This window comes from Cupressus sempervirens, chromosome 8 (assembly GCF_028749045.1).
Source record: "Cupressus sempervirens isolate cs-2001-9-10 chromosome 8, ASM2874904v1, whole genome shotgun sequence".
Classification (NCBI taxonomy): domain Eukaryota; kingdom Viridiplantae; phylum Streptophyta; class Pinopsida; order Cupressales; family Cupressaceae; genus Cupressus; species Cupressus sempervirens.
The window spans coordinates 153953857-153977778 of record NC_143125.1 but is presented as its reverse complement, the minus strand read 5'-3'; the positions used below and the strand labels follow the sequence as shown (position 1 = coordinate 153977778).

At 39.0% G+C, this 23922-nt stretch overlaps 1 protein-coding gene across 4 annotated transcripts in view; it reads right to left on the bottom strand.

Moving 5' to 3' along the window:
• Nucleotides 1-3838: 3838 nt before the first annotated feature.
• LOC149542018 (uncharacterized) overlaps nucleotides 3839-23922 on the bottom strand; it is a 177984-nt gene continuing 157900 nt past the window's right edge. For 3 of the 4 annotated variants that reach the window (XM_089797059.1, XM_089797061.1, XM_089797060.1), the window contains 7 exons: nucleotides 23576-23895; nucleotides 16603-16709; nucleotides 15982-16138; nucleotides 5986-6138; nucleotides 4692-5129; nucleotides 4364-4585; nucleotides 3839-4222 (listed from right to left, as the gene is read on the bottom strand). In XM_089797059.1, coding sequence (XP_089653185.1) covers nucleotides 4019-4222; nucleotides 4364-4585; nucleotides 4692-5129; nucleotides 5986-6138; nucleotides 15982-16138; nucleotides 16603-16709; nucleotides 23576-23895 — 1601 coding nt within the window. In that variant the 3' untranslated portion in view covers nucleotides 3839-4018. The remainder of the gene's footprint in view (nucleotides 4223-4363; nucleotides 4586-4691; nucleotides 5130-5985; nucleotides 6139-15981; nucleotides 16139-16602; nucleotides 16710-23575; nucleotides 23896-23922) is intronic. The other variant, XR_016355408.1, reaches the window with a different exon arrangement.

The window sequence follows — 23922 nt, the reverse complement described above, 5'->3', positions numbered from 1 at the left end:
AATATCTTCTACAACAAGTTGTGTGACTCTCCTCTAGATTACTATCTAACTGGGTGCATCAATTGTTTGCATGATTGATCTACATTTCTCTAGAGTTACAAGGGATAATGGTTTGCAACATGAGTTTGAAATGATTTCATGCTCCACAATGCAATATCCAACATGTTATAATGGCAAGGTCTATCCAGATTGCTTTGTTTTCAGTCAATTTCTCCATGTACCCTGGCTTTGGTGACCATTTACTTTAAAAAGATGATAGTGGGGAACATGTGGATAGTTCACATTAATTTCATCTTTGTCCACATGGTGCATTTGATCTCTCCCCAAATAGTGCAAAGCTGTACAATCAACATATTTAGTGGTATTACTATTGTTTGGGATGACGAGATTAGTTTGTTTGTGGTTGATCCTAATCTATTGATTTTGCTTTAAAAATTGTGGTGTGCAGAGATATTTTTAAGTTTGTGTTATGCATTGGGTTGATTTGCAGATGCACCTATTTGAAGATTGTCTATGTTGCATTATATAATAGTGACATTTGGAGCCAACCTAATAAGTGCATCGTGTCATTGTTCGCTCCCATGTATCTTATCATCTTAGAAATTTCAAATTACATCTTACATTATAGTCTTCTCTTCTTGCAAAGCCTGTTATTTTCACCCTGGTCTAGTCAGAAATATTTCTGAAAAAGTGTGACTTTGAATTCTATCACATTTCAACAAAGACGTTTATTTCATCCTCTCGAAGCTTCAAAACTACAAATTTTACTCACCCATGTTGGGGTATGAAGCCCAACAATAAGATGACTATTCATTTCCTCTTGTCTTTTTGTATGCAAGGAGATTTCTATAAATGACTTGTGCAGTCTATGTAATGTGGATCAGATATTTTCAGTAATATAATTGTTCTCTGCCATAGTGTGGACATAGGCAAAGTTTTTCTGAACCACAATAAATAGTTGTGTCATTGTATTTTGTCTTCTTCGTTGATTGATTTAATCTGCTCACTTTTTATACTTACAATTGGTATCAGAGCCTGGTGAGGCTGAGCAGAGATGGAAGGAGATGAAGTTGATTTTGTCATCAACAAGTTTCTTCATAATTTAGAAAGAGATGTTGTGTATGTGAAGATCAAAAAGGAATGTCATGTACGCTGGAGGGATGGTTGGAAAAAAGAGGAGGATCCACCTGAAGCAGAGGCGAAGGATGGGATTATTTCCTTTCGCAATGTTGACGTGGCTATGACATTTATTTAGAAGAATAGCTGGCCTCAAAAGACAAGTTTCCAACTTATACTCCCTATGCTGAAGGCGGAGATATTTTCTGGTTTTATGAACGGTGAAGGTTCAAGAGATGTGTCATTAAAGTCCCAGGTCAAAACTGTTGTGGAGTTTGCCTCTCAAGTTGAGGGGAGTGCAGCTTGCAAACATACTGCTAGGCATAGGCAGCTGATGGAGATCAAAAAGAGAGGCCTGTATATCGACCAAGAAGAAGGTCAAGAGATACAAACTGCTGCTCGTCAAGAAGAGGCATATAATATGTCAATGTTGTCTTCTAAAGATGGAAGCGCTCAAAGCGAGCCAAGTGATGGATCTCACAAGATATTGGTAAGTGAGAGGTTTGATTTTCTTTTACATGTGGAAGACAATGATTTTGGCAGGAAAACTGAAGGATGCTCTATTCTACATGACACAGCAAACTGGGAGGACGATGACCAAACCTGCAACCAGGTGAACAAGCAGATGAATAGACGCCCGAGTGAACATGAAATGGGCGGAACTGTTGAGACGTTGGATGACCACTGGCTTGAGTAAGCCAACTCCTCTGTCCTTGTCCATGTAACTACTCATAACACTGCCAGAAATCTATGCCAGGAAGACCGTTATAAAGAGGGTGCTCGAAATGAGCTTCACCCGCAGGTCTTTAACAATGCCGCAGGGATGGAAAAATACCACACTCTCAGCAAAGAAGCAGTGGTAACACAATTGCATAGTCTGACTTTTTATAGGCTGGCGGAATGTAATTCCAACGATGATTTTGAATCTCCTGAAATGTGGTCTATCTCTTTTCATCGAACCCAGGTTCCACAGCAAGGTCAAAACACTCACACCATTCTTCAGGTCCACCCATGGGTGAGGTGAACTCCCAGCTAGACTCTCAGCTGCAGGTCCCCTGTTCTCAGACTTGCACTCTCATAAATGGTGCAGAGCATGCCATTACAAGACGAATGGCAGAATCCAATGACAACTACAGACAAGTTGGTTCACCTCATCACATGGGTAATAGGCACAATACTTCAAGTTTAAAGCTCAAAGGCCACGGTGTTTTGGAAACCGATGGGCATGATAATAGAAATTTAAATATTCCACAGGTTGAACATGTGCTTTATCAACAGTCACATAGCCAACATTCCACAAAGAGTGATGTTGGACATAACAGTTCACTTACTGGAAATCACCTTGGTATTTCCTTTGGCATGGACAACACTCACCAATCACAAGGTACCCACAGTGATATTGGAATCTTGAATAACAGTCACAATCAGAGTTTGAGCACGCAGAGCATCGCTCAAACAAACAGCCAAGATGGTTTTCAAAACAATTTCACATCAATGGTTTGGAATGTTTAGTTAGTAATAAATTGCATCGGTTAGGACCACAACATTCCCTTGTCCAGAAATATGATGACAAAATAGGCTGGCAGAAAAACTCTGGGAAGTTGCAGGGTATTTTGGCTAGTTTGAGAAATGAGCCACATGATTTTGGCCAGATTGGTATGCTTACAGAGTTGTGCAAGATTTTGCAGTTTGCTTCTAAGGAGCTACTGGATACAGTAGATGGTCAAGTTGAGTAGAATTTTTACTTTGATAAATCATTGCCAACCCATAACTCATCAGTTTTTGCTATGCAGACCGCTACCTCTGGCAGGCATGGACTGTTGTTAAAGGAAAGGAGGTTTGATTCGTTTGTGCATGACTCCACCAATATGAACGAGCAAGAGAGTATGTGGGAGCATGTTCAAGCAGTGATGAAACTGCCTAGGCTGGCGATAAAAGTCCGAGGATTGTATGGCTTAGGAGCATATGGCATTGAAAATATTTACAACTCTGATTTGATGTGGAGCAGACTTATTTGTAGTGTATTGGAGCAAAGTCTGGCAACCATGAGATCATCTCAAGGCCTCATTGTTCTCTGAAATTTGAAATAGAAAGCAGGGAATGTTACACTGCATAGCTGTACTGGTTGGACTTCACAGGGGAGATTATCGGGGTATGAAGCCCAACAGTCAGATGACTATTCATTTCCTCTTGTCTCTTCATATGTGAGGAGCTTTCTACAAATGACTTATGCAGTCTATGTAATGTGGATCGATATTTTCATTAATATAATTATTCTCTGCCGGAGTGTGGACATACGCAAAGCTTTGCTGAACCACGATAAATAGTTGTGTTGTTGTATTTTGTCTTCTTTGTTGATTGATTTAATCTGCTCACTTTTTATACTTACAACCCAGTCATAGTTCGCATCTGGCCATACATAGACAAATGTAATCGCACAATTAAGAGAAACTCATTTAGTCTATCCTCTCGAAGCACAAATTCCGTATAAATTTTCCTATGGTTATACCTTATCAGAACACCAAGGGAAAGATAGTTTGTAATGGCATTGGATCAAAATGATTTTCAATGGGGTTGGTGACTACTTTTTACATTGTTCCTGTTTCCTCAATATGTACTCAGCTGCCACTATAGAAGCTCACACTTGTTATTGGTGCAAGGTCACTTGCGGCGTGAATTTATTGGAGGTATTGCTATAAAAAGCTTCAACTTGTCAAGTATATATAGTAAAAACTCATTGATTAGAATATCTTTATGATTACATTAATCAAGTGCAATTATGCATTCCCCATGTGTCATGCATAGCTGTCATACAACAAGGTGAATAATGTTACAACTGGCTCACCTTTCAGATAAAATCAATTGTTAGATTTCCTGATGGCACCATAAGTACAGAAACCTTTTAAGAACAAAATTTAATCTGATGAAGAGATTCATTTTCATGGTCAAAGAAAAACTTGCATACAAAGTCAGTGATCTGAATCATCTGATCATCTTCCCTGACACAAGATGAAGATTTCTTCTCCTTTTCACATGGACCATTCAGTGGAAACCTCTTGCCTTCCACTACAAAAACTATTGAGACTCTTCTTTTTATTTTTGATGCCTGCATACACAGTATAAGAACATCAACATTCATTCGGCAGCACTGATTAGAATGCCAAAATAAGGTAAGGTAAGAAGATGAGTCAGAACTCTTCTCCATTCAAATCAACAATGGAAAAGGAACAAGCTAAAGAATGCTTACTGGTACATCGGAAAAGTGATTAGAAAAATATATTTCTTTTCCAAAACCAGAGCATGGAAAGCCAGTATCAGAGGGCTGATAGAGCCATCTACAATGCAACAACATTCTTCCAAAAGAATATCCAACTGGATAACTTCTAGAACTCATCTTTGCTACTTGCTCAGACCAAAGGCATTCAACTCGAGCAAAGCATAAATCATTTGCACCAGATAAAGGTTCTAGCTGTGAAATCAATTATTGGAAATATTTTAGTCCGAGCTAATCATAGACTCATGTATCTTAACAGAAAGAAATATAGGATTGCAAACAATCTCTGGCCAATTCCTACCTCCACAACATCACCAATTGAATAACAAACACCATTTAAGGCCACATGTTGATAATATAGATAGTTTGCTTGATGTTTCTGTTTGGCAGGAAGCTCTCCATATTTTCCTGGAAGCTTTATGCCCAATTTTGGAACTGGAAAAGGAATGGCCGAGACTTCTGAACTAAATGCAATAGACAATCCATCAACATTTATATGCTCTTTGCTTAAAGCATCCTTCACAATCTTAGATGATTCATGGTCAACAGCCCTGATATACTTATCTCCCGAAACACTTGCTGTGCCTGATTCAGTTATGTTTCGGCATCTGGAGGACTTCTTCATGAGTGAGCTCTGAAAATCTCCTTTTTTCCCAAGAGACTGTAAACAAGAGGAAACGTTTGACCGAAAAGGTAGCAGTCGACCAAGAAGTAAGCTCTCAACTACCCAATTGCCTGACTGTCAAAAAAGAAAGAACATCAAAGACTTCTTTCCCAACTCATTCACAAATCATAAGTACAATATTTGAAAATAAAGATCTCCAGGATCATTTGTCGCTATCACTGGCCAACATCTTTAGGCTCAGACATAACAGGTATATACACTTCAGCTAAAAAGAAAAATTTCTACTTAAACATAAAAAAATTGATAAGTAGGAGATAATTTCCACAGCAAGTCAAATTGTGATATTGCTATCAGGATTTAACTGTGTTTTTGAGTCAAACTCATTGACCCATATTTCATGAGTAGTGATTCAATGTGAATCCATCTCTCATGAGAATAAATGGAACACTTAGCACTCATTGGATCTACGTGATGCTCACAGGGTTGAAGCACCAGGACTTCCTGGGAGGTCACCCATCCCAGTACTACTCCAGCCTGAGCATCCTTAACTACGAAGTTTCCTCCATGGTTAAACCCGCACCAGGACTTCCTGGGAGGTCACCCATCCCAGTACTACTCCAGCCTGAGCGTCCTTAACTACGGAGTTTCCTCCATGGTTAAACCCTCCCAATGCTTCAACCCTGTGAGCATCACCTAGATCCAATGAGTGCTAAGTGTTCCATTTATTCTCATGAGAGATGGATTCATGTTGAATCGCTACTCATGAAATATGGGTCAATGACTTTGACTCAAAAACACAGTTAAAGCCTGATAGCAATATCACAATAAAAAAAATTCTTTAGTTAAAAACAGAAAAATCTTATGAAAAAAGAGCCCAGTGCAAAGATGGTTACTTATATGTAAACTGTGCATCAAAACAATGCCCTCAGAAATCTCTGAAATGAAAAAATGATCAAGATTTAGGACAAACCATCACAGGTAACTTATATTCTGCAGCACATTGCCTCAAATGCCGGGGTGCTGCCCTCACATTCTCCACAATAATCACTGCCACGGAAGCTCTACCAGACTCACAGACATGTATTAAAGATTTGATAGTTCTAAATACAAGACCTCCACCATGCTGCATTCAAAAGAAAAGAATCAAAGTCTACAGAAAGTCCAGCACCATTGTAAAATGAAAATAAGATTTCTATAAGAACCATGGACCTTTATTTTATGCAAGAATTAGGCTTGGACTATTTCAAAATCCATTTCTCTGAAAATTAATTTATAAAACAGCTAACTTCTTTTTACAATTAGCTTCTTCAGTTTTGAGATTATAAATGATAAAAGCCAATTAACTCTGCCAATGATATACTTTCACGTTAAATGAGCATAAGATGTGGCGGACCAGTACCAACCAACCTCTAAGGACCAAAATCCTCTAGAATTTAAGGAAGAATCACAAAGAGAAGAGATGTTATTAAAGATAAAAGGTAAATTGTGAATGGTTTATGAGCCTAAATAGAAAACAGGACAGATAGTGGAGGTATACATAGGACAATAGAACCCCAAAGTCAATTAACGTACTGAAAAAATGCTAGTGGTACTCTATTTTCAGTCATTTTAAATATATAAAGAACAAAATTAACTATTAAACAAGTCCAGCTTGCCTTCAATACTATGTTGCACCAACTATCCAAGACGCAGAGACTCGGAGGACACATTTCAGGTACAGGAATTTTTTAGGCCTTTTTGTGGGATGGCAGGGGTTGGCTGTGTGTGTGTATGCACATCTACATATATTTTTCCCACACACATACATATATGATGCAAATATTCACATGAAAGCCTATGTATATAAGTTCTGGTATCAAGTTGTCCCAACCATATACTAGTTGATGCACTCTTAGGACTCTGGATATATATTTCAGTATCTGTATAAAATTATAAATACAAAACAAACTATGTGCGCTTTGTTAGTTTGTTTTGTTCATATGGAGTTATCAAAGAAATTATTGCTTCATCTTTACTATAATTTCTATTAGTTTGTTTTTGTTCATATAAAGGGGTTATCAAATAAATAATCGCTTCATATTTACTATGATTTCTACTAATTTTTGTTTATTGTCTCATTTTGTTTTAGCGTTTTGGAATGTAATATAATATGAGGATCTCTTACTATAAGCATTCCCATAGCCTTGTTAGATTGATTTTTCCAGTACTATAATTGTTCTCAACATTTCTATTTTCATCATTGTAAATGTCACGTCACACATAAAAAACTTCTATGGGTCTGGTATACATGCTAAATTATTATTGCAGGGTAAGATTAAGCCAAATAACAAGTGATCCAATATACTGCTATGTTTTTCCACTATATTGCATAGGCAGTATGATTTGGTTCCATAGTTGCAAACTAAGTAACTGAGTACCCAAATATTAAAATGATTTTGTTTTTTATTTTTGTTTTTGGAGCGTTGGGATTAAGGGGAGAGCATTGTTGTCGTCAGGAAATAGTGTATCAAGAGCATCCCGTTAGTGTATCCGGTGCATCTCGTTAGTGTGTCAAGAGCATCCTGTTAGTGTATCGGGTGCATCCCGTTAGTGTGTCAGGAGCATCCCGTCGGTGTATTGGGTGCATCCCGTTAGTGTGTCAAGAGCATCCTGTTAGTGTATCAAGATGTATCCTGTCAGTGTATCAGGATGTACTCCGTCTGTATCGGGATGTATGTCGTCGGTATTGGCCGACAGGGTGTATCGGGAATGTTCGGTCGATATCGGGAAGGTTCTACTGTTGTAGCCGACATGTTGTATGTGGCCGACGGATACCTTCGGGAAGGTTCCTCGAATAGTATTTATATTCCCCTTTGGGATCATTGTAATCATCTGATCTCATAGCATCTAAAGCATAATGTAATATCTTGGCGTATGCGAATATAGTTCTGCTATTCTGTTCTATTATCTGTATGCAATATTTTCTTTACGCAGTACGGTAAACATTTGGCGCTGTTGCCCAATGGACCTGGAATGGCATGTGAATGAAGAGTAATGTCAAATCAGCTAAACAAGAATAAGAACAAGCTGAAGGAAAAGGACAAAATACACAGCACACGGAGATCTAATTTTGGCGCAGCAAGCCGAACGCAAAAGGAGGTTCTAGAAGATTGCTGCTGACAGACGCAAAAGCATGGAAGCATTGTTGGAGGAGACTCGACAGCGGGTAGAGTTGGTGGAAGAGGCAAAGGAGGAGTTTTTGAATTGGTGTTCGCCAAGGGAAGACAATCCAGACAAAAGAGAATCGACTCACACGGCTCGGAGTGCCGAAGGAGCAAGAGCGTGGAGTGAACTCTTCGTCCGGGATCCACTTCCAGAAGGAACAGATTCGCTTAACGGAGACCCTTCTTCACCAAATAGCACAACTACCAAGATACCAAGTGTGAGCGTCGGGATACCAAGCGTGAGCGTCGAGATACCAAGCGTCGGGATGGTGGGACCAAAGGAGAAGTTACCTAAATTTGATGTTGATGGAGCAGCTGATCCCATCCAACATTGTAGAACTTGTGAAACGATTTGGAGGGCCAATGGCATAACGGATACAAACGAATGGATGAGGCAATTTTCGGCAACCCTATGGGGGGTGACAATTGATTGGTTTACTGATACCGATCCACAAAAGTTAAACAGTTGGGATAACATTAAAAAGGAGTTTATCGCAGAATTTCAACTCTTGCGCGACGATAATGAAATTATAGCAGAGATATTCAATACTAAGCAGGGGAAGAATGAAACAGTCCGAGTCTTCGTGTGGGAGTTCAAGGACTTGATCAATAGGATGGAAAATAAGCCGGCTGATGGGTTACAAAAAAGATGGTTCATTGAAGGCCTTCACTCGAAGCTACAAAAGAAGATGAAAATCGTGCCACCATCGACATACACTGAAGCGTACAATCGTGCAATGAACCTCGAAAGTGAGCAGAAGACAAAGAAGAAGAAGAGCATTTCCGATTCAGATGATGACACATCTTCAGAAGAAGATAGCAGCGATGATGAGGGCAGTAGCAAGAAGGTCTGTGCCCTCCAGAAGGACATAATTCGGATGATGGAGTTCAAGAAAATGAACAAGGAGACTAAGGGCAATGAGCTATGGTGCATGGAATGCAAGAAATGCCATACGAAGGGATCCTTTCCAAAAGATCAATTTTGTGAAATATGCCAGATTATGGGACATTCAATAAAGAAATGCCCTTTCAACCTAAAAACAAGAACAACGCAGCAAGTGTTCCTATCACAGGAAGCGTCCGCGTCTGGAGGGAGCGGGAACAACAATACGGAGGGTGCCACGTTGGGAGGATACAGAAATAATCGGCGCGGTCAAAACAACAACAACAACAATAGCGGCAACAACAATAATGGCAAGAGGAGTCGAATCTAGTATGATGTGAATGGCTGGCCGATAGTTCAATGCCACGCATCCAATCTATGGGGTCACTTCGCCTGAGAGTGCACAACAGTGAACACATCGAAGTTGCTATGCCGATGGTGTGGACCTGGCGATCATGACGATGCTAAGTGCTCGAAGTCTGGGGTAAACTTGATTACCGTCAAGACGGACGAGGAAGAAGTTCTAGCAATCACTCGAAAGCAAGCGAAGCTATACCCCGATCCGACGGAGGAAAAGAAGAGACTGGAGGAAGCATGGACAGAGATCCAAAGAGCAACAACACACCTAAAGGACACGATTGGTACCTCCACACAGAACTGCGTAGAACAAAACATTGTACAGCAAATATTACAAACCGAGGTACCTGTCAGGATAAATGATCTGTTGCTCACTATGCCTCAACTCTGATCGACACTCACAAGCATCGTTCCCACTGCTAAACTACTAGGAGAACATGGAAGGGAGTAGGAAAGTGGAGCAAGTACAACAGACAAAAAGGAGAAGGAAAGTGACGCAAGTGCAAAAGATCTAATGTTGTTAGCCCTCTCATCTGGACGCCATCCGGCAATCGTCGAAATGGGCATTCTCGGGACTATGTTGACGGAAACGATTGTGGATGGAGGGTCCGGTGTCAATGTGTTACCCAAAGACACCTGGAAAAGGCTGCGACAGCCGACATTATGGTAGCCTACATTCCAGCTGCTAACGGCCGATCAACAAGGAATCAAGTCATTGGGAGTCCTGACCGCACAACCAATGACGATTGGAACACAACCATTCTTGTTGGATTTTGTCATGATCCCACTGAAGCGGAGAGGATATGATGCCATTCTGGGCCGAGGGTGGCCGATACAAGCCAAGGCGAAGCACGATTGGAAGAAAAATACTTTCACTTGAAAGCAAAGGGCGGAAGTACGTCATCAATCTACACACTCAAATGGTCGGGGAAGAAGCTCTATCGTCAGATTTCAAAGAAGAAGAGGATGAAAAGAGGCAAAATATGGAACCAGATCAAGAGGGAGTCCTACGGTTGGAAGGAGGATCGACAAACAATGATCTGGATTCGGTGAACGGTCTTTACCACTGGCAGATAGAGGACTACGAACTCTTTCCGAGCTGTAATATGTTAAGGGTCGATGACGGTGAGAAAGAAAAAAGAAATGAATGTCCGAAGGAATACGGAGAAGCGGAAGAAGGAAAGGTAGTTGGGACTGAAGTTGAAGGAAAGAACATACAGTACGAACCCACAAAAAGAAAAGACTCAAGTGAAATGGATCAGCGTGCCATATCAGATTCGGGAAGTGCGTGATAACGAAGCAATAAAATTATGGGCAATAGATGGAAAGGAAGTGGCCGACACAGTGCATAGGTCGAAGATGAATGTCTACCATGAAAAAAATAACGCACCTCCATGGACGAACAATTGAGAAAAGAACGACTGTAAGTACTGTCTATATGTAAATATTGTACATATGTAAGATCAGTATGGACAAGAAATAAATTTTTTTTTTTAAAGAAAAAAAAAACAAATTTGAAAAAAAAAGAGAGAGAGAAAAGAAAAGCACTGTACGGTCAAGTGACCGTACGGCATGGTGAATAAGCAATTATCACCGTATAGCATCAAAGTTGCACCCACCGTACGGCCAATATTGACTAAGTTGATCACCATACGATATAAGTATATCACCGTACGGGAAACTTTACAAATCTTTGGTTGCACAGAGAATACCGTACGGCATCCCTACGTAAAGCACCGTACGGCGTTTGCAAGGAAAAAAGCATACCCCTTCAGAAGTTGCACACCGTACGGCTTGAGACCAATTAGCAATATCACCATACGGACATTGAGCCAGCGTAAGCAATATAAGGAGGATATACAAGTCAAGTCCAAAAGTATCCCGCATTCGTTCTAAGGCATTCAGATTGACAGAGAGCATCTGTCTGGAGGAATCAAACCTGATTACACCATACGGCTTGGAGATAGGCTATTTTGGCACCGTATGGCTTGACTAGACACCCCTATCATATGGTTCTCTAGGAACTAATTCAGCGTACGGTGTTAGAGTTTCTTAAACAAACATGTTGTACGGCAAAGGCATAATTGCGTACAGTAGATGATATGCACAGCGAGAGCCATAGCAGGAAGGAGCTTAGCGTCCAGTAAATCTAGTATAAAGGATTGTTCAAGGAAAGCATAACCCAAGGTATGCATCAGGCGTCTAGTTGGATTGAGAACGAAGTCTGGAAGTTGCGAATTGGTGCAATAAGGAAGGCAAGTAGAGGAGCCAGCGTCCAGAAATTGATACAGAAGAAATGGAGGAGGGAGGGTTCCTTAAAAAAAATTAAAAAATTAAAAAAAAAATTTTAAATGTCGACAAATCAAGAATGCTCAGAATGAGTATCGGATGATGTCAGAGGGTAGGGGAAGCATCAGCGGTTGCAAGAAAGAGTGGGATCAAAAGAAATTGCAAAAATAGTGTGTTCCATGCATTTTTGTGTGGGGTTCGAAGTGTTAATTTGGTCTTGACGACGACGGGCGCTGCCCCTCGACCCCATTGGGGGCATTGCCCCCTAGACCCCCAGTCGTCACAGATTATCAATCGTGGGAAGTATGACCAGTCGATGAGACCAGGAGTTGCTGCAGGCATAGTGTGTCAGAGGTGGAGAGATAACAAAGCGAAGCAAGTCCTTGGCAGAGTTGGTGTTTACAGAGCAAAGAACGGCAAAGGTTGGGTGGGAAGCTCAGGAGACGGTAAAGAAGGCTCAGGCGGAGATGGCTGACCGACTTGCCACCCAGCAGATTGCGTGGGAACCAGAGAGGACAGCCCTGTTAGCACAACTCGAGGAGACTGCACGAGGGAAGCAGCAAGCGGAACAGCAATTAGCCACAATGGAGCAGCAACTTGCAGTAGCCGAGTAGCGTTTGGTAACAGCACTTCAGGAGGACTCAGTGCAAGTTCATGATCAGAAGGAAGCTGAGTGCCAAGAGGTTGCTTTGATGGAAATGGTGGAGGAGAACTCTCAGATCAGAGCGGATTTGAAGGTTCGAATAGATCAGGTGTACCAGCTTCGACACAGCCGGTCTTCGCAGTCAGAGACACAGCCTTGGGGTTCATGATTTATAAGTCCATGATGTTTTGCTAATGAATAATGTAGTTAGTTGTTAAGTTTTTGTTGTGTAGTTGTCGAGAGACGACTTTTCTTTTTGGGGGGGATGATGTCGTTAGGAAATAGTGTATCAGGAGCATCCCGTTAGTGTATCAGGTGCATCCTGTTAGTGTGTCAGGAGCATCCCGTTAGTGTATCGGGTGCATCCCGTTAGTGTGTCAAGAGCATCCCGTTAGTGTATCAGGTGCATCCCGTTAGTGTGTCAGGAGCATCCTATTAGTGTATCGAGTGCATCCCTTTAGTGTGTCAGGAGCATCCCGTTAGTGTATCAGGATGTATCCTGTCAGTGTATCAGGATGTACTTCATCTATATCAGGATGTATGTCGTTGGTATTGGCTGACAAGGTGTATCGGGAATGTTCAGTCAGTATCGGGAAGGTTCTACTGTTGTAGCCAACATGTTGTATGTGGCCGACAGATACCTTCAAGAAGGTTCCTCGGATAGTATTTATATTCCCCTTCAGGATCATTGTAATCATCTAATCTCATAGCATCTAAAGCATAATGTAATATCTTGGTGTATGCAAATATAGTTCTACTATTCTTATCTGCTATTCTGTTCTATTATCTGTATGGATTATTTTCTTTACCTAGTACGGTAAACAATTGTTTCCTAATAACAGCCTTTTGGGAGCATTCATCATCAAAATTGCTATTTGGGGATGGTTGGCAAACAAGCTAAGCCATCCCTCATACCTGGGGCAGCTATGGTGTGGGTACAGGGGCTAAAAACCCTGTGGACACATCTCTGTGCTTCCCTACTTATATTGCAATGCAAAAAATCCTACAGAAGCATTCCAACTTGCCTAATAATAGGTTGCAAGTTGGGAATGTCTTCAATAAAATAACCATACTTCTTTCAGCAAAAGCCTAATGTTATGTAGAACCATAGTAGGCTATTCTTGAAAAGCATGCAGAGAAGCAGGGCCACTTTCATTTTAAAAAAGAGGAATTATTTTACCATATATAAAGAACTGCTACAGAGACCCTTTGTCAAAATGAGCATAGAATGAAAAGAGTGCAAAAACAGGACTATTGTAATTGAGTTTCCGTTTGGTTTTGAAAAAATAAAAGATTATTAAAGCTTCAGAAAGAAACATCAAGACTAAGTTTAGATGATTGGAGAAAGAAAGAATTACTGCTGCAAAGAAATGGTGAAGCATAGTCATACTGGAGCAAAAGCACTTTTCCAGGGTATGGACAGGAGCAGCAAATCTAGGTAGGACCATGAACATGGAATCCCCTCTTGTTTCGTGCATCTCTTGTTGCACAACTATCAGAATATTCCTACGGACTACCCTCATTAGTTAAGTCCTCATGTGAGATTTGATGATGATAAACTGGATGCCTTGCAAGGTCATGAACTCAGTTACCTCCAATTGCACTTGCTTAAACAAATGGTATCTGTCAATGATTTCACTGTACTCAGCCAAATAAATGCTTTGAAATTCATCTGTGAGGATTCTTGTACTTCAGCCCAACATTGAAGGCCTCTACTATTTTGATGAATAGGCTGTGAGGATTTAATCTGTTGACCAAAACATCTTGCATTCCACTGATTGGTCTTTTTCTCTTGATGTTTGATATGAGGAGAGGCTAGCTGCTAAATGGAATATGACTCTTAGCTTTTGTCTCTATTGTGGCCAGTAGTTTTTCAAGGCAATCATTGACATTTGCCAGGTTTGGGGAGGAAAATGTCCTTGTTTCCAGAGATGGCACTCACATGAGATGAATGCAACAGAGTTCGTCGGTAATTGGTGCTTGTTGGAGAGTCTCCTCTCACTGAACAATATAAGGGCAGGGCTAGGTTTTATAAAAGGAAGAAATAAATCAAGGTGAAGCAGAAAACAGAGTTAACTGGGGTTTGTCAGGTCCTCTACGGAGATCTGCATTAAAATAGGCACATGTAGGAAGGAAATGTACCATGTAGTCATGTGTATTAAGTGCAAGAAAAGCAGATTACCAGAATCTCTCCTAAGTACTTCAAGATGGGGTAGTTGATTCTTCTGCATAATTGGACTGCGTAGATGCATTACCAATGACCACAGGGCTACAGTTAGTGATTGACTCCATAATAGTGTCCTGCCAGGTACAAACAATCGAACCCTTATTGCTTCATTGGATTTGTAGGGGATGCTTCCCTTCTATCCACTTTTAAGTCTTTCAAGGCTTGTGATTCACATGCAAAATATTATCTGTACCATACTATTCCTGCTCTATCATAAATTTATTCAGCAATCTATTGCTTGTCATGATTTCACAGTGAGTTGATTGTAAAGTGAAAAAGCATCAATCTCAGAAGACCTTATAAATCTCTGACAGAATTTGCATGTGTATTTTAAATTTTTCAACTCTGAATCCCAGGAGGAATGTCAGAACTTAACTAAATGCAACTTGTTTGTTGAATCTAGTGAAGGCTCAGTTGTAGAATGAGGGTGATGTGGTAAGAGGCATTGTGTTTGAGATCAACTTGTTGAAGAGAATAGATGAATAGGCTGTTTGTCCTGTTCAATTGCCAACAATGCTGGAAGGAAAGGCATGTTATAACTATTGAAATTTAGATTATAGTCCCTTTGACCACTTTAAAGTTTATTTTTAGTAAAACATCTCTTGTATCCTAAGAATACGCCTAAACAAAAATTTGTACTACAATTTTTAGATTTATTCTAGAATCTTGCATTACCAGTAGATTAGTAACTGTCTAGTATCATCATCTTAGACCAATAAGCCTAGGCTCATGGTAGAGGACCAGATGGTTGACCATATAGCCTTGCGAACAATGGACCCATCATCCATCACATGGACATTCTTGGGGGAAAAAGGCATAACTAATGCAATTGATGACAGAGGAAGTTATAATGATGGACAAGCTCACACTCTTTCAACTAAGCTGCCAGTTGAAGGAGCAATTAGTACTAAATTGCAACCCGTGTTTTAATGATTACCCTTGCCTTGTAATAAAGGATAAGCATTGAAACCCAAGATTTCACTACAGACATGTACTCATCTCTTTATGGTACCATAATATGAATCTTTGTTTGACTGGGTGGAGTTTCGTCTAGGATTTGGAGTAAAAACTTCATTGGAATGATATCAGACTTTCTACTTAGTGAAAACCCTCTTTATGTGTGTCAAATGGGAAAGGTTGAAAACCCAAGCATTAGCCATGATTAAGAAAAATTCTCCAGAAACCCAAACTTCCATATAGAGATAATAATATAACTTTATATATCTACATTTGCCTTATATTACTGAATTTAAATCTTCAAAAAAGTGAAAGAAAGTTCTCCATATTCTCCAAAACAACATATAAAAGACAAACAAGGTACAACATTAGCACAAGCATTATAAACTTATCAAAGTTGACATTACCTTTAAAAGAATTGTAAGCTTTGAATTAAAAGTACGATTCCCATATAACATAATTCCCATGCCACTGAATAAAGGCATAGCATTTTCAACCCTTGTGTTGATGTGTTTTTTCTTCTCACAAGTTCTTGAGGTTGAAACATTTGACTGTAGTTTATACCTGTATACATTGATCCAAGACAAATTAAAACCAATAGCAATGACTCATTATTAACATTTGTCGTTCCTATACTCTTCAAGTTATGTACTGTCAAGTAATGCACATTAGAACTTGAAAGATATTAATTGTGTCAAGCACCTAACACTAGCCAAGACACCTATAGATACCAATTACCTATTTGTGCAAAGCAACTGGCATAATGCAGGGAGGATGGGTTCATTTTTTTCCTTTGAAAGCAACAGAAAGGTGAAGACTCTTTATTAAAGCATAAATGTAATCCCACTGAAAACCATGTCAAAACCAGAAATTATATCAAATATCAACTTATATTCATTCCAGTGAATGTAAAAAGTAAACCTAGCAGCACAAATCTATCAGACTTTCTAGGTCCCTATTATTTGAAATAGGATTAATTTTTTAATTATTAATAACGAAATCAAATAGCACTATACAAAATTACTCACTTGTCAAAAGGCAAGCAACATTTTGCTGCAATGGAATCGGTAATCCAACTAGATTGCAAAAGTAAAGTTCCAACTGCACAACCGTATAAGAACTTAGTTGTGCGTACCTGAATTAAAAACATATGCAAACATATATTAGCTGAAATGACATTCAAACTATCAGAAAACTGATGCTTATATCATCATTAATAATCCTCAGAAGAAGGGTTTTGTTGCATGCAATATAGCATAGGACTATAAGCATAAATCAATTCAAACAAACTCTTAGACAGCCAAAGCTTACAAGGGTTTTGTCGCATGCAATTCTACACAACATCTTTAAGATCATTGTACTTTTTATATATAAATCAAGTAAACTATAAATCAATTAAAACCAACTCTTCGACACCCAAAGCTTAAAAACTTATATGTAAGATTATGCATCAAAGGCTTCCATGATTTAGTCTTTTACTACCGAAACTATAAGAAAGGTATCAAGCCAAAAAGATAAATCACCAACCGTTGTAGATCACATCAAATCTGCAAAAAACAAGGTAAGGAAAGGCATCCCAAGCCTAGATTATTGTCAGTGTCCTGAATAAGGAGATGGGACTGAGGGATGTTTTCAATGAAAGAAATAAATTTCAATTATATATACTGATCAAAATTTACAAAAGAAAACTCACCTGTGAAGAAAAAAAAGAAAAGAAATGATGACAAAAGAGCCAAACAACAGTTTCTATGATCTAAGCAAGAAAAGTACACTAATATGCAATGCACGCAGCCATTCCAAGCCTACTATTTCATTATTTATTTTCCTAGTGATCTTTACCATATCATTTTTGTCTACATAGCACAAAATTGCTTTTACTTAATCTCATTTATTGCCCTGCATATACACAGGCTTATGATTGAGACAATGTTGAGAAACTCAGAGGACTAATTGGAATAAAGCAAAAGTGAAGAAGAAACAAAATATGAAAACAGACTTTGTATCAAAGAGATAAGCTACAAATATTGATTCAAAGCACAAAATATAGTTTTTGTTTGTCTTTGTCTGGACAAAGATGGAACTTCAAAGAACATCCACATCAATTTTTGTCTCAAGACTATTTTTGTAGAAAAAGAATGTCAAGGATCAAGCTCTTCCACTCAGTTTTTCATCTTTGTTAAGACAACTTTATAAGTACAGGCAAATGGTCTATGGACACCCATCACAGATTTCATAATCTTTTAAACTGAGATTAATAAAATTGCCTCCGCTAAGGTTGTACATGGGAGACCTCCACATAGCTATTCTTATTAGTTTTTTAACCATTTGTGTTGGTGCTGTGCTGCTTCATTTGGGTTTTAGTGCTTCCATTCCCTTCTTTTGTTTTCCCAGGATGCTCTCTTACTAGAACTTTCTAGTGTTCACTAATGTATACTTACGTCCCACTGACATTTTAGTCACTCATGGGCACTAATATACTTATTTAGTATCTACAAGAGTTTCAATTCTATATCTCTACATTTTCTTTGTACTTGGACTGAGCCTAAAGCCTAGCTAATGAAATACTGCATAACACAATGAATTTCATCAATATAAAAATCACTTGTGCATTTGAGATTGTTTTATCTTATGTCACTATGATGAATTGTCATAAAATGCATGGAGTCCACATGGAACAACAGTTTAAGCATTAGTTCTTAAGATAGTGATCACAGATCAATATTTTATGTATACATACAAGAAGTATGTTAATTTCAATAGTTACTCAGTTTTCAGCACCATAGCTACTTTTATACATTAGTGATGGCAAACTCTTCCACAGTTGTCACACATCGATTTATATTTCAAGATCACATTGCAGCTCCCTATTTTCACAATATTCAATCTTAAACAATAAATATTTTTCTGGATTTCTGATTCACACATCTGGTGAATAATTAAACAATTGTGCAACAGTGCTGAAATCAGAAAGTAATCTAATTTAATTGTTAGAATTGTATCTTTTTATGAGAATTAAGGAGGCATCCATTATCGAGTGGAGCATTACAAATAAGAACTAACGAAGTCAGAAGTGCAGAGGTAATTCGTGCAGCTTATGCCTAGGCATAGAATCCAGATTTAGTCAAGCTCTTAGTGAATTTCCAAGGATCACAGCATGGTGGATTGGTACTTGCACATGCAAGCCATCAATGCAATACCAACCCACTTAGATGGGGCCAATAATGTGGTAAGGAAGTAATGAAACAGTATGATAGAATATTATGAAGTTTATGGATCTGAATGTGACTCTGTTATGAACAATAATCCAGACTCTGTTTTGTATCAATATGTTCTTATGAATTGAAAAGTTTGTTTTTTCCTGTGTGCTATATATTAAAATAACCTTCATGTTTCTTTTTAATGCTCACTATTGTATCTTATTATATCTCTGTAAATATTAGAATGTTTATAATATTTAGGTGTAGTCTAGAATAGAATGTTTATTCTATTCAACTCTCCTCTTTGTATATATAGATCAATTTGATCTCTGATTAATTCATTCAAGTATTCCGCCATTTACATTTGTAACATGGTATCAAAGCTAGGGTTTAAACCCTCTGTACAAATCCACTGAAAAATTGTGTCTTCAGCTACTGGCGTTCTTGGAAACCCGTGGCTTAGTCTGTAAGTCACAAATCTGAAAGTCGTTTTTTCAAATCTGGAGGTCGTTTTTTCAAATCTGTTCACATCCAGATCTCAAAAAGTGGAATTTTTTGGTTTTTTTTTTTTCAAAAACGGGTCTGTCTATTCCTGTTGGATATTCTGTTCGCGTTTCAGCTGCTGGGTTTTGTTGTTTTTTTTCACCTGCAAACATCTTTTTTTCTGCCTTTTTGACCTTTTTGGCCGTCAACTGTTATTCTGCTCGAAACCCTAGTTTTTTGACTTTGGGAAAATTTTCTGATCACATATTCTTCGTGGGTTTTTTGAAATCTCAAATGGGTCTTCATCAGATTTTTGTGGGTGCCTCATTTTTTGTGCCTCGATTTTCGAGCCAGCCGATCCGAATTTTGACAACATTTTACTTTTGGGTTTTTCGAGCTCTTTTCTGGGTACTTCTCCAATTTTTCTGGGTCTTTCATTTTCTCACCTCGAAGTTTGTGCCATTTGAAATATTCACATATTACAAGCATTTGTATCAGCAGCATCAAGAGTCAGACTCAATTAAACAACACACCAATGCTACCTAACACTCAGAGCAAAAAGAATCTATCTACCATGCCTTTATGGCCAGCATACCTGCAAATCATGTGAAATCTTCTACCTGGTACATCGATTCTAGTGCCTCTCAACATTTCACTCATAGGCATGATTGGTTTGTTGAATTCACTCCCTATTCTGACTCAGTAATCTTTGGAGGCGGTGAAGAATACAATATTGTCGGCAAGGGCAATGTTCATATTCAGTCTGGAGGAAGAAAACTCATGTTTCTCAATGTATGTTATGTTCCTGGCATGAAACATAATCTTCTGTCTGTTAGTCAGATTATGAAGCACTCTCCTCAATTGGATGTCGTTTTCAGTGGAAATAAGTGTTCGATTATTGATCGTGCTTCTCACACTAGCCTTGCTTTCGGTCTTGAGGATCATGGTATTTATAGGCTTGTAGATTCAGGCGATTCCCTTGAGCATGCCTTCATCACCGAATCATCCGCTCTCAACAGTCTCTGGCATCAGCGATACGGTCATCTGAACATTCAATATCTAGCACAACTTGCTCGGGATAATTTAGTCCATGGCCTACCTAATATTCAAACCCAGAACCATCGCGTTTGTGGAGCTTGCCAAGCAGGGAAGCAACATAGGATACCATTTAAGAATGGTGAATCATGGCGGGCATACAGAGTACTCCAGCTAGTCCATGCTGATGTATGTGGTCCTATGAATACTCCTTCTATTACTGGGAACAGGTATTTTTTACTCTTTGTGGATGATTTCAGTTGCAAAATGTGGGTATATTTTCTTCAGCAAAAATCAGATGCCTTTCTTGTATTTCAGCAATTTAAAGCTCTAGTAGAAAAAGAGTCTGGTTCCTCCATCTGTACTCTTAGGATCAATAATGGAGGGGAATTTTGTTCTTCTGCTTTCTCTGCCTTCTGTACTACTCATGGCATTAGACGTCAGTTCACCACACCTCACACCCCTTAGCAAAATTGTGTTGTAGAGCGTCGAAACCGTACCATCATAGAAATGGCTAGGGCTATGCTAGAACATAGAAATGTTCCCAGAAAATATTGGGCAGAAGCAGTATCCACAGCTGTCTACCTTCTTAACCAATCACCCACCCTTGTAATTAATCATAAGACTCCTGAGGAAGCCTAGTCTGGTCGCAAACCTAGGACCAACCATTTGAAAGTTTTTGGCTCTCTGGCATATGTATGGATTCCTGATGCCAAACGCACTAAGTTGGATTCCAAAAGCCGAAAACTTATGTTTACAGGATACAGTCACATACATAAGGCCTACAGACTGATTGATGTAAATATTGATCGTTTAATCTTCAGTCGTGATGTTGTGTTTGATGAGGAATTTGGACCATTTCCACTCTCTAACTCCCCACAACATTCCGAGATTCAGTCTTCAGCAATCTCTGACTTGGGTTCTTCTATTTTATATGAGTCATCTGATGCTACTGATACACCACCTCAGTCACTTCTAGATAATACAACTCCTGCTCCTGCTTCTCATCCAGCTATTCCGACAGCATCTGATATTGGCTCCTCGACTCTTTGGCCAAAATGGTGGGCTCAAACGATTAGTGATCTTCGTCCTGATGAACTCATTGAGGGTAGAACCTCCAGAAATAACAGCCTTCAGCACAACACAATTAATATAGCTCTTATGGACAACATCCACAGTATCCCTGAGCCCCAGATATATGCAGAGGCCAAAGGAATTCCAGAATGGGAACAAGCAATAGATGCTGAGCTTCAAAGTCTTCAAAAGAACCACACTTGGGTTCTTCTAGATCTCCCTCCTGGGAAGAAACCCATTAGCTGTAAATGGGTCTATAAGGTCAAGTACCATGCAGATGGTGCCTTGGAAAAATACAAAGCCAGACTTGTTGCTCGAGGATTCACCCAGCACGAAGGCATTGATTATGAGGAGACATTTGCACCGACAGCCAGGATGAGAACTATTTGCATTCTTCTTCAAATTGCAGCTCCGAATGGTTGGAAAGTTCATCAGATGGATGTGAAGAGCGCCTTTCTCAATGGTGAATTACAAGAAGAAGTCTACATGACGCAACCCCCAGGTTTTAAGGTTGCCGGTTCAGAACACAAAGCATGAAGACTCCAGAAGGCCCTCTATGGTCTTAAACAGGCCCCTAGGGCTTGGTACATAAAGATTGATCATTACTTGGTTGCTCAAGGATTTCAGCGTAATCCGTCAGATAGTAATTTGTATATTAAACACTCTGGTAATGATATTCTTTTTCTTGTTGTCTATGTGGATGATTTGATCATTACTGGAAATTCAGAACATTTGATTTCAGAAATCAAACAGGATCTATGCAGAACTTTTGATATGACAGAGCTTGGATTGCTTCATTATTGTTTAGGTATTGAGGTTTGGCAAACTGACAACAGTATTTTTTTGTCTCAATCCAAGTATGCCAGAAGTTTGCTTGATAGGTTTCGAATGCAAGATTGCAAATCTGCCTCCACTCCTATGGAGACTGGTCTAAAATTGTCCGCACAATCTGTTTCTCCTCCTGTAGATGAAACACTCTTCAGGCAGCTAGTAGGTAGTCTCATCTACCTTACTACTACTAGACCTGATCTCAGTTTTGCAGTCAGCTACATCTCACTGTTCATGACAAACCCCAAGGTTGATCATTGGATTGCAGCGAAACGTGTGTTACGCTATGTACATGGTACTTCAGATTATGGTCTTCTTTACACGAGTACTACTCCTCAGCTCAGTGGATTCACCGATTCTGATTGGGCTGGCTTAGTTGATGACAGGAAATCTACTTCTGGCTATGTGTTTAGTATCGGATCTGCAGTAGTTACTTGGACCAATAAGAAGCAACAGGCACATGCACTCTACTCTACAAAAGCAGAATATAGAGGAGCTGTCAAGGCAGCTTGTGAAGCAGTTTGGCTCCGGCAGATGCTTGCAGATATGCATATTCCTCAAGCAGGTCCGACTTCTTTGTTTTCAGACAATCAAGGCATACTCAAACTTGCCAAGAACCCAGTGTTTCATGAACGAACCAAGCACATAGAGCTTCATTGCCAGTACATCCGACAATTAGTAGAAAATGGATCTATTCAGTTACGCTATGTTCCTACCTCAGAGAAATCAGCAGATATTTTCACAAAACCCCTTGGTCCTAAGAAGTTTGTTAAATTCAGGGGATCTATTGGTGTAGTAAATAGATTGAGCATTAGGGGGGGTATTAAAATAACCTTCATGTTTCTTTTTAATGCTCATTATTGTATCTTATTATATCTCTATAAATATTAGAATGTTTCTAATATTTAGGTGTAGTCTAGAATAGAATGTTTCTATTCTATTCGACTCTCCTCTTTGTAGATATAGATCAGTTTGATCTCTGATTAATTCATTCAAGTATTCCACCATTTACATTTGTAACACTATATACATTCAAAACAACAAATATTGACATTTGCATTATTTTGAGTGGGTATATTTCATTCGCTTGCTATAAATAATCAAAATTTCAAGAATCCGCATCCTCCACCAGTGTGACAAGAATCATGTAGACATTAATTGAGGAATAATAAGCCTTCATAAAAGTATCTTCAACACACATAACTGTTGTTCCTTTAATACCTCTACTTCAGAGACCATTCCATAATTCTCAAATATGCCCAATAAATGTTGATGTTAAATATTCTAACCAACACAAACAAAAGAGAAAAGACATGATAAAATATTATTTGAACCTATCACGCAAAAAATTAAGGTTCACAAATGAAAGAAGCATTTGGCTAACCTGCTGTGAAGATAAAACAATGGGATAGTTCCTACCCAGGTCATCTGTTTTCGGTCCTCCTCTAAGATTCATACATAAGAGTGGTGGAAGATTTGAAAGGACAACACCACCATTCTCTCTGATCAGTTGCTCAAGCTCAACTTTTTTAGTAGTAGACAGCCCTGTTAATAGAAAGTCTAGGCCCTGAAATATCATATCTAGGCCATTCTTTACTTTCTTAATTTTCCTTGAGTTCTTTCCTATCTTCTTTCCGACTTCAACACTCTGCAATCTGAGCGATGATTCAAAGAGATTTCTATATCCAGAAACATCACAATACACTGATCCACATAAAAAAGAAAAATAAA